The following is a 16,178-nucleotide window of genomic DNA, read 5'->3' as shown; positions in this document are numbered from 1 at the left end:
AGGTAAAAATGGGCAAAAATGGCTAAAATTGATGGTTTTTTTGATGGGAAAGGGTAAAACTGGCCAAAATTGGGGATTTGACCTCAAAATTGGTCGAATTTTGGGGTAAAAATGGGCAAAATTGGCCAATTTTGGGTCGTTTTGGGCCTACTTGAGTTGACCCCAAAAGGCCCCAATTTAAGCCAAAAATGGCCAATTTTACCCCAATTTTCCCCCTTTTTCTTCACTATTTTCACCCCATTGACCCCCCAGAACCCAAAATGGCCCAAAAATGGGTTCAATTTTAGGGTAAAAATGGGCAAAATTGGCCAATTCTGGTTTGTTTTGGGCCTACTTGAGTTGAGCTCAAAATACTACCAAAATTTGGGGTAAAAATGGGCAAAATTGGTCAAAATTGATCTTTTTTGAATGGAAAGGGGGTAAAACTGGCCAAAATTGGGGATTTGGCCTCAAAATTGGTTGAATTTTGGGCTAAAAATGAGCAAAATTGGCCAATTTTGGGTCGTTTTGGGCCTAATTGAGTTGACCTCAAAATACGGTCAAAATTTAGGGTAAAAAAGGGCAAAATTGGTCAAAATTGATCTTTTTTGGTTGGGAAAGGGTAAAACTGGCCAAAATTGGGGATTTGGCCTCAAAATTGGTCAAATTTTGGGGTAAAAATGGGCAAAATTGGCCAATTTTGGTTCGTTTTGGGCCTACTTGAGTTGACCTGAAAAATGCCCCAATTTAAGCCAAAAATGGCCAATTTTACCCCAATTTTTCCCCTTTTTCTTCACTATTTTCATCCCATTGACCCCCCAGAACCCAAAAAGGCCCAAAAATGGTTCAATTTTGGGGTAAAAGTGGGCAAAATTGGCCAATTTTGGGTCATTTGGGGCCTACTTGAGTCGACCTCGAAATACGGTCAAAATTTAGGTTAAAAAAGGGCAAAATTGGTCAAAATTGACATTTTTTGTATGGGAAGGGGTAAAACTGGCCAAAATTGGGGATTTGGCCTCAAAATTGATCAAATTTTGGGGTAAAAATGGGCAAAATTGGCCAATTTTGGGTCGTTTTGGGCCTACTTGAGTTGACCCAAAAAGGCCCCAATTTAAGCCAAAAATGGCCAATTTTACCCCAATTTTCCCCCTTTTTCTTCACTATTTTCACCCCATTGACCCCCCAGAACTCAAAAAGGCCCAAAAATGGTTCAATTTTGGGGTAAAAATGGGCAAAATTGGCCAATTTTGGGTCATTTCGGGCCTACTTGAGTTGACCTTGAAATACGGTCAGAATTTAAGTTAAAAAAAAGTAAAATTGGTCAAAATTGGTGTTTTTTTGATGGGAAGGGGGTAAAACTGGCCAAAATTGGGGATTTGGCCTCAAAATTGGTCGAATTTTGGGGTAAAAATGGGCAAAAATGGCCAATTTTGGGCCTACTTGAGTTGACCAAAAAAGGCCTCAATTTAAGCCAAAAATGGCCAATTTTACCCCAATTTTTCCCCTTTTTCTTCACTATTTTCACCCTATTGACCCTCCAGAACCCAAAAAGCCCAAAAATGGGTTCAATTTTGGGGTAAAAATGGGCAAAATTGGCCAATTTTGGGTCATTTGGGGCCTACTCGAGTTGACCCAAAAAGGCCCAAATTTAAGCCAAAACTGGCCAATTTTACCCCAATTTTTCCCCTTTTTCTTCACTATTTTCACCCCATTGACCCCCCAGAACCCAAAAATGCCCCAAAATGGGTTCAGTTTTGGGGTAAAAATGGGCAAAATTGGCCAATTTTGGGTCATTTTGGGCCTACTTGCGTTGACCTCAAAATACGGTCAAAATTTGGGGTAAAAAAGGGCAAAATTGGTCAAAATTGATCTTTTTTGGTTGGGAAAGGGTAAAACTGGCCAAAATTGGGGATTTGGCCTCAAAATTGGTCAAATTTTGGGGTAAAAATGGGCAAAATTGGCCAATTTTGTGTCGTTTTTGTGCCTACTTGAGTAGATTTCCAAATAGGACCCAAATTTGGGGTAAAAAAGGGCAAAATTGGTCAAAATTGGTGTTTTTTGGATGGGAAGGGGGTAAAATTGGCCATAATTGGGGATTTGGCCTCAAAATTGGTTGAATTTTGGGGTAAAAATGGGCAAAATTGGCCAATTTTGTGTCGTTTTGGGCCTACTTGAGTTGACCCGAAAAAGGCCCCAATTTAAGCCAAAAATGGCCAATTTTACCCCAATTTTTCCCCTTTTTCTTCACTATTTTCATCCCATTGACCCCCCAGAACCCAAAAAGCCCTAAAATGGGTTTAATTTTGAGGTAAAAAAGGGCAAAATTGGCCAATTTTGGGTCATTTTAGGCCTACTTGAGTTGACCTTGAAATATGGTCAAAATTTAGGGTAAAAAAGGGTAAAATTGGTCAAAATTGATCTTTTTTGATGGGAAGGGATAAAACTGGCCAAAATTGAGGGTTTGGCCTCAAAATTGGTCGAATTTTGGGGTAAAAATGGGCAAAATTGGCCAATTTTGGGTCGTTTTGGGCCTACTTGAGTTGACCCCAAAAGGCTCCAATTTAAGCCAAAAATGGCCAATTTTACCCCAATTTTCCCCCTTTTTCTTCACTATTTTCACCCCCCCAGAACCCAAAAAGCCCTAAAATGAGTTCAATTTTGGGGTAAAAATGGGCAAAATTGGCCAATTTTGGGTCGTTTTGGGCCTACTCGAGTTGTCCTCAAAATACGGTCAGAATTTAAGGTAAAAAAGGGTAAAATTGGTCAAAATTGGTGTTTTTTTGATGGGAAGGGGGTAAAACTGGCCAAAATTGGGGATTTGGCCTCAAAATTGGTCACATTTTGGGGTAAAAATGGGCAAAATTGGCCAATTTTGGGCCTACTTGAGTTGACCCAAAAAGGCTCCAATTTAAGCCAAAAATGGCCAATTTTACCCCAATTTTTCCCCTTTTTCTTCACTATTTTCACCCCATTGACCCCCCAGAACCCAAAAAGCCCTAAAATGGGTTCAATTTTGGGGTAAAAAGGGCAAAATTGGTCAATTTTGCGTCATTTTGGGCCTACTTGCGTTGACCTCAAAATATGGTCAAAATTTAGGTTTAAAATGGGCAAAAATGGCTAAAATTGATGGTTTTTTGGATGGGAAGGGAGTAAAATTGGCCAAAATGGGGGATTTTGCCACAAATGGGTTCAATTATGGGGTAAAAATGGGTCAAAAAAGGGCAAAATTGGTCAAAATTGATATTTTTGGTCTTCAACGTTGGATGGGTTGAATGGACCCCAAAAAAGAATCATATTTGACCCAAAAATGGCCAATTTCACCCCAGAATCATAAAGTTGATTCCTAAGACCCCCCAGAACCTAAAAAGGCCACCAAAATGATTTCAATTTTGGGGTAAAAAAGGGCAAAATTGGCCAATATTGGGTCATTTTGGGCCTACTCGAGTTGACCTCAAAATACGGTCAAAATTTAGGGTAAAAAAGGGTAAAATTGGTCAAAATTGATGGTTTTTTGGATGGGAAAGGGTAAAATTGGCCATAATTGGGGATTTGGCCTCAAAATTGGTCACATTTTGGGGTAAAAATGGGCAAAATTGGCCAATTTTGGGTCATTTGGGGCCTACTTGAGTTGACCCAAAGAGGCCTCAATTTAAGCCAAAAATGGCCAATTTTACCCCAATTTTTCCCCTTTTTCTTCACTATTTTCATCCCATTGACCCACCAGAATCCAGAAAGCCCAAAAATGGGTTCAATTTTGGGGTAAAAATGGGCAAAATTGGCCAATTTTGGGTCGTTTTGGGCCTACTTGCGTTGACCTCAAAATACTGTCAAAATTCGGGGTAAAAAAGGGTAAAATTGGTCAAAATTGGTGTTTTTTGGATGGGAAGGGGGTAAAACTGGCCAAAATTGGGGATTTGGCCTCAAAATTGGTCGAATTTTGGGGTAAAAATGGGCAAAATTGGCCAATTTTGGGTCGTTTTGGGCCTACTTGAGTTGACCCAAAAAGGCCCCATTTTAAGCCAAAAATGGCCAATTTTACCCCAATTTTTCCCCTTTCTCTTCACTATTTTCAACCCATTGACCCCCCAGAACCCAAAAATGCACTAAAATGGTTCAATTTTGGGGTAAAAATGGGCAAAATTGTCCAATTTTGGGTCATTTTGGGCCTACTTGCATTTACCTCGAAATACGGTCAGAATTTAAGGTAAAAAAGGGCAAAATTGGTCAAAATTGATCTTTTTTGAATGGAAAGGGGGTAAAATTGGCCAAAATTGTTGATTTGGCCTCAAAATTGGTTGAATTTTGGGGTAAAAATGGGCAAAATTGGCCAATTTTGGGTCATTTTGGGCCTACTTGAGTCGACCTGAAAAATGCCTCAATTTAAGCCAAAAATGGCCAATTTTACCCCAATTTTTCCCCTTTTTCTTCACTATTTTCACCCCATTGACCCCCCAGAACTCAAAAAGCCCTAAAATGGGTTCAATTTTGGGGTAAAAATGGGTAAAATTGGCCAATTTTGGGTCATTTCGGGCCTACTCGAGTTGACCTTGAAATACGGTTAAAATTTAGGGTAAAAAGGGCAAAATTGGTCAAAATTGATCTTTTTTGGATGGGAAGGGGGTAAAACTGGCCAAAATTGGGGATTTGGCCTCAAAATTGGTCGAATTTTGGGGTAAAAATGGGCAAAATTGGCCAATTTTGGGTCGTTTTGGGTCTACTTGAGTTGACCCAAAAAAGGCCCCAATTTAAGCCAAAAATGGCCAATTTTACCCCAATTTTTCCTCTTTTTCTTCACTATTTTCACCCCATTGACCCCCCAGAACCCAGAAAGCCCAAAAATGGGTTCAATTTTGGGGTAAAAAAGGGCAAAATTGGGCAATTTTGGGTCGTTTTGGGCCTACTCGAGTTGACCTTGAAATACGGTTAAAATTTAGGGTAAAAAGGGGCAAAATGGCTAAAATTGATGTTTTTTGGATGGGAAAGGGTAAAATTGGCCAAAATTGGGGATTTGGCCTCAAAATTGGTCAAATTTTGGGGTAAAAATGGGCAAAATTGGCCAATTTTGGGCCTACTTGAGTTGACCCAAAAAGGCCTCAATTTAAGCCAAAAACGGCCAATTTTACCCCAATTTTTCCCCTTTTTCTTCACTATTTTCAAGCCATTGACCCCCCAGAACACAAAAAGCCCTAAAATGGGTTCAATTTTGGGGTAAAAATGGGCAAAATTGGCCAATTTTGGGTCATTTTGGGCCTACTTAAGTTGACCTCAAAATACTGTCAAAATTTGGGGTAAAAAAGGGCAAAATTGGTCAAAATTGATATTTTTTGTCTGGGATGGGAGTAAAACTGGCCAAAATTGGGGATTTGGCCTCAAAATTGGTCACATTTTGGGGTAAAAATGGGCAAAATTGGCCAATTTTGGGCCTACTTGAGTTGACCCAAAAAGGCCTCAATTTAAGCCAAAAACGGCCAATTTTACCCCAATTTTTCCCCTTTTTCTTCACTATTTTCAAGCCATTGACCCCCCAGAACACAAAAAGCCCTAAAATGGGTTCAATTTTGGGGTAAAAATGGGCAAAATTGGCCAATTTTGGGTCATTTTGAGCCTATTCGAGTTGACCTCAAAATACGGTCAAAATTTAAGGTAAAAAGGGGCAAAAATGGCTAAAATTGATGGTTTTTTGGATGGGAAAGGGTAAAATTGGCCATAATTGTGGATCTGGCCTCAAAATTGGTCAAATTTTGGGGTAAAAATGGGTAAAATTGGCCAATTTTGGGTCATTTTGGGCCTACTTAAGTTGACCTCAAAATATGGTCAAAATTTAGGGTAAAAAAGGGGAAAACTGGTCAAAAATTGACATTTTTTGTATGGGAAGGGGTAAAACTGGCCATAATTGGGGATTTGGCCTCAAAATTGGTTGAATTTTGGAGTAAAAATGGGCAAAATTGGCCAATTTTGGGTCATTTTGGGCCTACTTGAGTTGACCCGAAAAAGGCCCCAATTTAAGCCAAAAATGGCCAATTTTACCCCAATTTTCCCCCTTTTTCTTCACTATTTTCATCCCATTGACCCCCCAGAACCCAGAAAGCCCAAAAATGGGTTCAATTTTGGGGTAAAAATGGGCAAAATTGGCCAATTTTGGGTCATTTTGGGCCTACTTGCGTTGACCTCGAAATACAGTCAAAATTTGGGGTAAAAAAGGGTAAAATTGGTCAAAATTGATCTTTTTTGAATGGAAAGGGGGTAAAACTGGCCAAAATTGGGGATTTGGCCTCAAAATTAGTTGAATTTTGGGGTAAAAATGGGCAAAATTGGCCAATTTTGGGTCGTTTTTGTGCCTACTTGAGTAGATTTCCAAATAGGACCCAAATTTGGGGTAAAAAAGGGCAAAATTGGTCAAAATTGATGTTTTTTGGATGGGAAGGGATAAAACTGGCCAAAATTGAGGATTTGGCCTCAAAATTGGTTGAATTTTGGGGTAAAAATGGGCAAAATTGGCCAATTTTGGGTCGTTTTGGGCCTACTTGCGTTGACCTCAAAATACTGTCAAAATTTGGGGTAAAAAAGGGTAAAATTGGTCAAAATTGGTGTTTTTTGGATGGGAAGGGGTAAAACTGGCCAAAATTGGGGATTTGGCCTCAAAATTGGTCGAATTTTGGGGTAAAAATGGGCAAAATTGGCCAATTTTGGGTCATTTCGAGCCTACTTGAGTTGACCCAAAAAAGGCCTCAATTTAAGCCAAAAATGGCCAATTTTACCCCAATTTTTCCTCTTTTTCATCACTATTTTCACCCCAATGACCCCCCACAATCCCAAAATGCCCCAAAAAGCCCCAAAATCGCCTTTTTTCACCCCAAAATCTCACCTATAACCACAACATGGAGGCTGGAGCTGAGGTAGGATTGGACGCGGCCTAGTTCCCATCGATCCTCATAGGCGCAACCATAGTAACCGGCGTCAGCCAATGAGATCTCCCGGATGAAGAAGGTGGCTTGCGATTGGTTGGGGGAAAAGACGGTGATGTTGATGTAGGCTTCTGATTGGTTGTCGCGGTAGAGGCGGAAGTCTCGCGAGATTTGGGGGGGGGAGGGGGTGGAGCAGGTGAGGGAGAGGGAGGAGCCGAGGAGGAGGGTGGGGGAGGGGGAGGGAGTGAGAATAGGGGCGGGGGGGGGAGCTGCAAAAGAAGGGGAAAATGGGGTGAAAATGGGCATTTTTGGGGCAAAATGGGGTCAAAATGGGTCAGAAAAGGCTTTTTGGGTCAGAATGAGGTGAAATTTGGGGGGAAAATGGGGGATTTGGGGGTAAAAATGGGGTTTTTGAGGGGTGAAAATGGGGGGTTTTGGGGATCCAAGATGGCGGACATTGGGATTCAAGATGGTGGATATGAGGGGCAAGATGGCGGATTCTTGGTCAAAATGGGGGAAATTGGGGTCAAAATGTGGGATTTTGGGGTGAAAATGGGGGATTTGGGGTCAAAATGAGGTGAAATTGGGTCAGAATGGGTTGAAATTGGATGGTTTTGGGGTAAAATTGGGGGATTTGGGGGTCAAAATGGGGTTTTTTTGGGGTGAAAATGGGGTTTCGGGATCCAAGATGGCGGACTTTGGGATCCAAGATGGCGGATATGAGGGGCAAGATGGCGGATTTGGGGGTCAGAAATGGGGATTTTGGGGTCAAAATGTGTGATTTTGGGGTAAAATGGGGATTTTGGGTCAAAATGGGGTGAAATTGGATGGTTTTGGGGTCAGAAATGGGGATTTTGGGGTGAAAATGGGAGATTTCGGGGTTAAAATGGGGGGTAATTGGGGAGTGTTGGGCTGGGGAGGGTGAGGAAGTCAGGGTGGGGGCGGGGGGGGGCTGCAAAAGAAGGGGAAAATGGGGTGAAAATGGGCATTTTTGGGGCAAAATGGGGTGAAAATGGGTCAGAAAGGGTTTAAATTAGGGGGTTTGGGTGTCAAAATGGGGAATTTTGGGGAAAAATGGGGGTTTTTTGGGGTGAAAATGGGGGGTTTGGGGATCCAAGATGGCGGAATTTTGGATCCAAGATGGCGGATATGAAGGGGAAGATGGCGGATTTGGGGGTCAGAAATGGGGATTTTGGGGTCAAAATGTGGGATTTTGGTGTGAAAATGGGGGATTTTGGGTCAAAATGGGGTGAAATTGGGGGATTTTGGGGTCAGAAATGGGGATTTTGGGGTGAAAATGGGGGAAACTGGGGTCAAAATGGGGGGTAATTGGGGAGTGTTGGACTGGGGAGGGGGAGGGAGTCAGGGTGAGGGCGGGGGGGGGCTGCAAAAGAAGGGGAAAATGGGGTGAAAATGGGCATTTTTGGGTCAAAATGGGGTCAAAATGGGTCAGAAAAGGCTTTTTGGGTCAGAATGAGGTGAAATTTGGGGGGAAAATGGGGGATTTTGGGGTAAAAATGGGGTTTTTGAGGGGTGAAAACAGGGGGGTTTGGGGATCCAAGATGGCGGACATTGGGATTCAAGATGGCGGATATGAGGGGCAAGATGGCAGATTTGGGGGTCAGAAATGGGGATTTTGGGGTCAAAATGTGGGATTTTGGGGTGAAAATGGGGGATTTTGGGTCAAAATGGGGTGAAATTGGGGGATTTTGGGGTCAGAAATGGGGATTTTGGGGTGAAAATGGGGGAAACTGGGGTTAAAATGGGGGGTAATTGGGGAGTGTTGGACTGGGGAGGGGGAGGGAGTCAGGGTAGGGGGGGGGGCTGCAAAAGAAGGGGAAAATGGGGTGAAAATGGGCATTTTGGGGGAAAAATGGGGTGAAAATGGGTCAGAAAGGGTTTAAATTAGGGGGTTTGGGTGTCAAAATGAAGATTTGGGGGGGAAAATGGGGTTTTTTGGGGGTGAAAATGGGGGGTTTTGGGATTCAAGATGGCGGACTTTGGGATCCAAGATGGCGGATATGAGGGGCAAGATGGCGGATTTGGGGGTCAGAAATGGGGATTTTGGGGTCAAAATGTGGGATTTTGGGGTGAAAATGGGGGATTTGGGGTCATAATAGGGTGAAATTGGGGGGTTTTGGGGTCAGAAATGGGGATTTTGGGGTGAAAATGGGGGATTTTGGGGTCAAAATGGGGGGTAATTGGGGAATGTTGGACTGGGGAGGGGGAGGAAGTCAGGGTGGGGGTGGGGGGGGGCTGCAAAAGAAGGGGAAAATGGGGTGAAAATGGGCATTTTTGGGTCAAAATGGGGTGAAAATGGGTCAGAAAGGGTTTGAATTAGGGGGTTTGGGTGTCAAAATGGGGGATTTGGGGGTAAAAATGGGTTTTTTTTGGGGTGAAAATGGGGGGTTTTGGGGATCCAAGATGGCGGACTTTGGGATCCAAGATGGCGGATATGAGGGGCAAGATGGCGGATTTGGGGGTCAGAAATGGGGATTTTGGGGTCAAAATGTGGGATTTTGGGGTGAAAATGGGGGATTTGGGGTCAAAATGGGGTGAAATTGGGGGGTTTTGGGGTCAGAAATGGGGATTTTGGGGTGAAAATGGAGGATTTTGGGGTTAAAATGGGGGATAATTGGGGAGTGTTGGACTGGGGAGGGGGAGGAAGTCAGGGTGGGGGCGGAGGGGGGGCTGCCAAAGAAGGGGAAAATGGGGTGAAAATGGGCATTTTTGGGTCAAAATGGGGTGAAAATGGGTCAGAAAGGGTTTAAATTAGGGGGTTTGGGTGTCAAAATGGGGGATTTGGGGGGAAAAATGGGGTTTTTTTGGGGTGAAAATGGGGGGTTTTGGGGTCCAAGATGGCGGACTTTGGGATCCAAGATGGCGGATATGAGGGGCAAGATGGCGGATTTTGAGGTCAGAAATGGGGATTTTGAGGTCAAAATGTGGGATTTTGGGGTGAAAATGGGGGATTTGGGGTCAAAATGGGGTGAAATTGGGGGGATTGGGGGTCAGAAATGGGGATTTTGGGGTGAAAACGGAGGATTTTGGAGTCAAAATGGGGGATAATTGGGGAGTGTTGGACTGGGGAGGGGGAGGGAGTCAGGGAGAAGGCGGTGGGGGCTGCAAAAGAAGGGGAAAATGGGGTGAAAATGGGCATTTTTGGTTCAAAATGGGGTGAAAATGGGTCAGAAAGGGTTTAAATTAGGGGGTTTGAGGGAGAAATTGAGAAATTTTGGGGTAAAACTGGGGTTTTTTGGGGGTGTAAATGGGGGGGTTTGGGATCCAAGATGGCGGACTTTGGGATCCAAGATGGCGGATATGAGGGGCAAGATGGCGGATTTGGGGGTCAGAAAAGGGAATTTTGGGGTCAAAATGTGGGATTTTGGGGTGAAAATGAGGGAATTTGGGGTCAAAATGAGGTGAAATTGGGGGGTTTTGGGGTCAGAAATGGGGATTTTGGGGTGAAAATGGGAGATTTTGGGGTTAAAATGGGGGGTAATTGGGGGGTGTTGGACTGGGGAGGGGGAGGGAGTCAGGGTAGGGGCGGGGGGGGGCTTCAAAAGAAGGGGAAAATGGGGTGAAAATGGGCATTTTTGGGGCAAAATGGGGTGAAAATGGGTCAGAAAAGGCTTTTTGGGTCAGAACGAGGTGAAATTTGGGGGGAAAAAGGGAAATTTTGGGGTAAAAATGGGGTTTTTTTGGGGTGAAAATGGGGGGTTTTGGGATCCAAGATGGCGGACTTTGGGATCCAATATGGCAGATTTGGGGGCCAAGATGGTGGATTTTGAGGTAAAATGGTGGGAAATTAGGGTGAAAAAGGGGGATTTGGGGTCAAAATGAGGTGAAATTGGGTCAGAATGGGTTGAAATTGGGGGATTTGGGGGTAAAATTGGGGGATTTGGGGGGAAAAATGGGGTTTTCTGGGGGTGAAAATGGGGGGTTTGGGGATCCAAGATGGCGGACATTGGGATCCAAGATGGCGGATATGAGGGGGAAGATGGCGGATTTGGGGGTCAGAAATGGGGATTTTGGGGTCAAAATGTGGGATTTTGGTGTGAAAATGGGGGATTTTGGGTCAAAATGGGGTGAAATTGGGGAGTTTTGGGGTCAGAAATGGGGATTTTGCTGTAAAAATGGAGGATTTGGGGGTAAAAATGGGGAAAAAATGGGGGGTAATAGGGGAGTGTTGGACTGGTGAGGGGGAGGGAGTCAGGGTGAGGGCGCGGGGGGGCTGCAAAAGAAGGGGAAAATGGGGTGAAATGGGCTTTTTTGGGTCAAAATGGGGTGAAAGTGGGTCAGAAAGGGTTTGAATTAGGGGGTTTGAGGGAGAAATTGAGAAATTTTGGGGTAAAACTGGGGTTTTTTGGGGGTGTAAATGGGGGGGTTTGGGATCCAAGATGGCGGACTTTGGGATCCAAGATGGCGGACCTGGGGGCCAAGATGGTGGATTTTGAGGTAAAATGGTGGGAAATTAGGGTGAAAAAGGGGGATTTGGGGTCAAAATGAGGTGAAATTGGGCAAGAATGGGTTGAAATTGGATGGTTTGGGGGTAAAATTGGGGGATTTGGGGGGAAAAATGGGGTTTTTTTGGGGGGTGAAAATGGGGGGTTTTGGGGATCCAAGATGGCGGACTTTGGGATCCAAGATGGCGGATATGAGGGGCAAGATGGTGGATTTGGGGGTCAAAATGGGGGGAAATTGGGGGATTTGAGGGCAAAATGGGGTCGAAATGGTGAGTTTTGGGTTCAGAATGTGGGATTTGGGGGTCAAAATGGGGGATTTTGGGGGAAAAAAGGGGGATTTGGGGGGTCAAAGTGGGGGGAAATGGGGGAGTTTGGGTTCCAAGATGGCGGACTTTGGGATCCAAGATGGCGGATTTAGGGGGCTCCCACCCCCCCCCCACTTCCGGTTCTCACGCTGCACGTTGACCGTCACTTCCTGGCTCTCCCCGGAAGTCACGTGACGCCTCATCCCGTCCAATACGGTGTAAGCGCAGCTGTAGGAGCCGCCATCTTGGATCCCCCGGATCACGAAGGTGTGACGACACTTCCGGTTCCGGTCCCTGAGCATCTAAAAACCCCATAGACCCCCATTATATCCCATAGACCCCCATTATACCCCATAGACCCCATTATATCCCATAGACCCCCATTATACCCTATAGACCCCCATTATACCCCATAGACCCCCATTATACCCCATAGACCCCCATTATATCCCATAGACCCCCATTATATCCCATAGACCCCCATTATATCCCATAGACCCCATTACATCCCATAGACCCCATTATATCCCATAGACCCCATTATATCCCATAGACTCCCATAGACCCCCATTATATCCTATAGTCTCCCATTGACTCCCATTATATCCCATAGACCCCCATAGACCCCCATTATATCCCATAGACCCCATTATATCGACCCCCATTGACTCCCATAGACTCCCATAGACTCCCATTATATCCCATAGACCCCATAGACCCCATAGACACCCCATAGAGACCCCATAGACCCCCATAGAACCTCATAGACAACCCATATTCCCCCATAGAATCCCATTGACTCCCATTATATCCCATAGACCCCCATTATATCCTATAGACCCCCACAGACAACCCATAGAGCCCCATAGACCTCCATAGACCCCCATTATATTCTATTGACTCACATAGACCCCCATAGACTCCCATTATACCCCATAGACCCCCATTATATTGACCCCCAATGACTCCCATAGACTCCCATAGACTCACATAGACTCCCGTTATATCCTATAGTCTCCCATTGACTCCCATTGACTCCCATAGACCCCCATAGACTCCCATAGACCCCAATAGACCCCCATAGAACCCTATAGACCCCATAGACCCCATAGACCCCATAGACCCCCATTATATCCCATAGCCCCCCATAGACTGACCACAGCCCGTCCTCCCCCGGCTGCAATTCTCCACCCGTCCACACGGTGTCACTGTTGTTGTCACCATTGACTCCCATTACATCCCATTGACTCCCATTATATCGACTCCCATTGACTCCCATAGACACCCCATAGACTCCCATTATATCCCATAGACCCCATTATATCCCATAGACTCCCATAGACTCCCATTATATTCTATTGGCTCCCATAGACTCCCATAGAGCCCCATTAGATCCCATAGACCCCCATTATACCCCATAGAGCCCCATTATATCCCATAGACACCCCATAGACTCCCATTATATCCTATAGTCTCCCATAGACCCCCATAGACTCCCATAGACTCCCATTATATCCCATAGACTCCCATAGACTCCCATTGACTCCCATTGACTCCCATAGACCCCCATTATACCCCCATTATATCCCATAGACTCCCATTATATCCTATAGTCTCCCATTGACTCCCATTGACTCCCATAGACTCCCATAGACTCCCATTATACCCCATTGTCTCCCATAGACCCCATTGACTCCCATTATATCCCATAGACCCCCATAGACCCCCATTATATCCCATAGACTCCCATTATATCCTATAGTCTCCCATTGACTCCCATTGACTCCCATAGACTCCCATAGACTCCCATTATACCCCATTGTCTCCCATAGACCCCATTGACTCCCATTATATCCCATAGACCCCCATAGACCCCCATTATATCCTATAGTCTCCCATTGACTCCCATTATATCCCACTGACTCCCATAGACTCCCATTATATCCCATAGACTCCCATTGACTCCCATAGACCCCAATAGACCCCCATAGAACCCTATAGACCCCATAGACCCCATAGAGCCCCATAGACCCCCATCATATCCCATAGACTCCCATTGACTCCCATTGACCCCCATAGAGCCCCATTATATCCCATAGTCTCCCATTGACTCCCATTATATCCCATAGACCCCCATTATATCCTATAGTCTCCCATTGACTTCCATTATATTCTATTCACTCCCATAGACTCCCATAGACTGACCACAGCCCGTCCTCCCCCGGCTGCAATTCTCCACCCGTCCACACGGTGTCGCTGTTGTTGTCACCATTGACTCCCATTACATCCCATTATATCCCATAGACCCCCATTGACTCCCATTATATTCTATTGACTCCCATTGACTCCCATTGACTCCCATTATATCCCATAGACCCCCATTGACTCCCATTGACTCCCATTATATTCTATTGCCTCCCATAGACCCCCATAGACCCCCATTATATTCTATTGGCTCCCATAGACTCCCATTAGATCCCATAGACTCCCATAGACTCCCATTATATCCCATAGACTGACCACAGCCCGTCCTCCCCCGGCTGCAATTCTCCACCCGTCCACACGGTGTCGCTGTGGCGGCGCTGTACATATAACAGTAATGGAGTCCCCGATCCCATAGAGCCCCATTATATCCCATAGACCCCATTATATCCCATAGACCCCCATTATATCCCATAGACCCCATTATATCCCATAGACCCCCATTATATCCCATAGACCCCATTATACCCCATAGACCCCCATTATATCCCATAGACCCCATTATACCCCATAGACCCCCATTATACCCCATAGACCCCCATTATATCCCATAGACCCCATTATATCCCATAGACCCCCATTATATCCCATAGACCCCATTATATCCCATAGACCCCCATTATATCCCATAGACCCCCATTATATCCCATAGACCCCATTATATCCCATAGACCCCCATTATACCCCATAGACCCCATTATATCCCATAGACCCCATTATATCCCATAGACCCCCATTATATCCCATAGACCCCATTATATCCCATAGACCCCATTATATCCCATAGACCCCCCATTATATCCCATAGACCCCATTATATCCCATAGACCCCCATAGAGACCCCATAGAACCTCATAGACACCCCATAGAACCCCATAGACACCCCATTATATCCTATAGAACCTCATAGAGCCCCATAGACCTCCATAGACCCCCATTATATCCCATAGACCCCCATTATACCCCATAGACCCCCATTATATCGACCCCCATTATATCCCATAGGCTCCCATTATATCCCATAGACTCCCATTGACTCCCATTGTCTCCCATAGACTCCCATTATATCCTATAGACTCCCATTGACTCCCATTATATCCCATAGACCCCCATTATATCGACCCCCATTGACTCCCATTGACTCCCATAGACTCCCATAGACTTCCATTATATCCCATTATACCCCATAGACCCCCATTATATCCCATAGACCCCCATATCCCCCCATAGACCCCCATAGACACCCCATAGACTCCCATAGACTCCCATTGTACCCCATAGACCCCCATTATATCGACCCCCATTGACTCCCATAGACTCCCATAGACTCCCATAGACTCCCATAGACTCCCATTATATCCCATAGACCCCCATTATATCCCATAAACTCCCATAGACCCCCATAGACCCCCATTATATTCTATTGACTCCCATTATATCCCATAGACTCCCATAGACCCCTATTATATCCCATAGACCCCCATAGAACCCCATTGTACCCCATAGACCCCCATTATATCGACCCCCATTGACCCCCATTATATCCCATAGACCCCATAGACGCCCATAGACCCCCATAGACTCCCATTATATTCTATTGACTCCCATAGACCCCCATTATACCCCATTGACTCCCATAGACTCCCATTATACCCCATTGACTCCCATAGACTCCCATTATACCCCATTGACTCCCATTATACCCCATAGTCCCCCATAGACCCCCATTATACCCCATAGACCCCCATTATATCGACCCCCATTGACTCCCATAGACTCCCATTATACCCCATTGACTCCCATTATACCCCATAGACCCCCATAGACCCCCATTATACCCCATAGACCCCCATTATATCGACCCCCATTGACTCCCATAGACTCCCATTGACTCCCATTAGATCCCATTGACTCCCATAGACTCCCATTGACTCCCATAGACTCCCATTATATCCTATAGTCTCCCATAGACCCCCATTATATCCCATAGACCCCCATTATATCCCATAGACCCCCATAGACCCCCATTATACCCCATAGACCCCATTATATCCCATAGACCCCCATTATATCCCATAGACCCCATTATATCCCATAGACCCCCATTATATCCCATAGACCCCATTATATCCCATAGACCCCCATTATACCCCATAGACCCCCATTATATCCCATAGACCCCATTATATCCCATAGACCCCCATTATAACCCCATAGACCCCCATTATATCCCATAGACCCCCATTATAACCCCATAGACC

The 16,178-nt window shown here is 45.1% G+C and overlaps 1 protein-coding gene across 6 annotated transcripts in view; it reads right to left on the bottom strand.

Annotated features, from left to right (window-relative positions):
• LOC146756816 (immunoglobulin superfamily member 1-like) overlaps nt 1-16,178 on the bottom strand; it is a 56,250-nt gene that overhangs the window by 34,384 nt on the left and 5,688 nt on the right. For 3 of the 6 annotated variants that reach the window (XM_085523909.1, XM_085523910.1, XM_085523914.1), the window contains 2 exons: nt 11,804-11,957; nt 6,845-7,153 (listed from right to left, as the gene is read on the bottom strand). In XM_085523909.1, the coding sequence (XP_085380035.1) occupies nt 6,845-7,153; nt 11,804-11,957 (463 nt within the window). Of the gene's footprint in view, nt 1-6,844; nt 7,154-11,803; nt 11,958-12,812; nt 12,887-13,860; nt 13,929-14,175; nt 14,276-16,178 lie in introns of those variants that run through there. The other 3 variants (XM_085523911.1, XM_085523913.1, XM_085523912.1) reach the window with 3 other exon arrangements.

This window comes from Coturnix japonica, chromosome 25 (assembly GCF_054131305.1).
Source record: "Coturnix japonica strain WE chromosome 25, WE-NBRP24, whole genome shotgun sequence".
Classification (NCBI taxonomy): Eukaryota; Metazoa; Chordata; class Aves; order Galliformes; family Phasianidae; genus Coturnix; species Coturnix japonica.
Note: the sequence above shows the minus strand (reverse complement) of the source record. Positions and strands in the feature narration are given on the sequence as shown.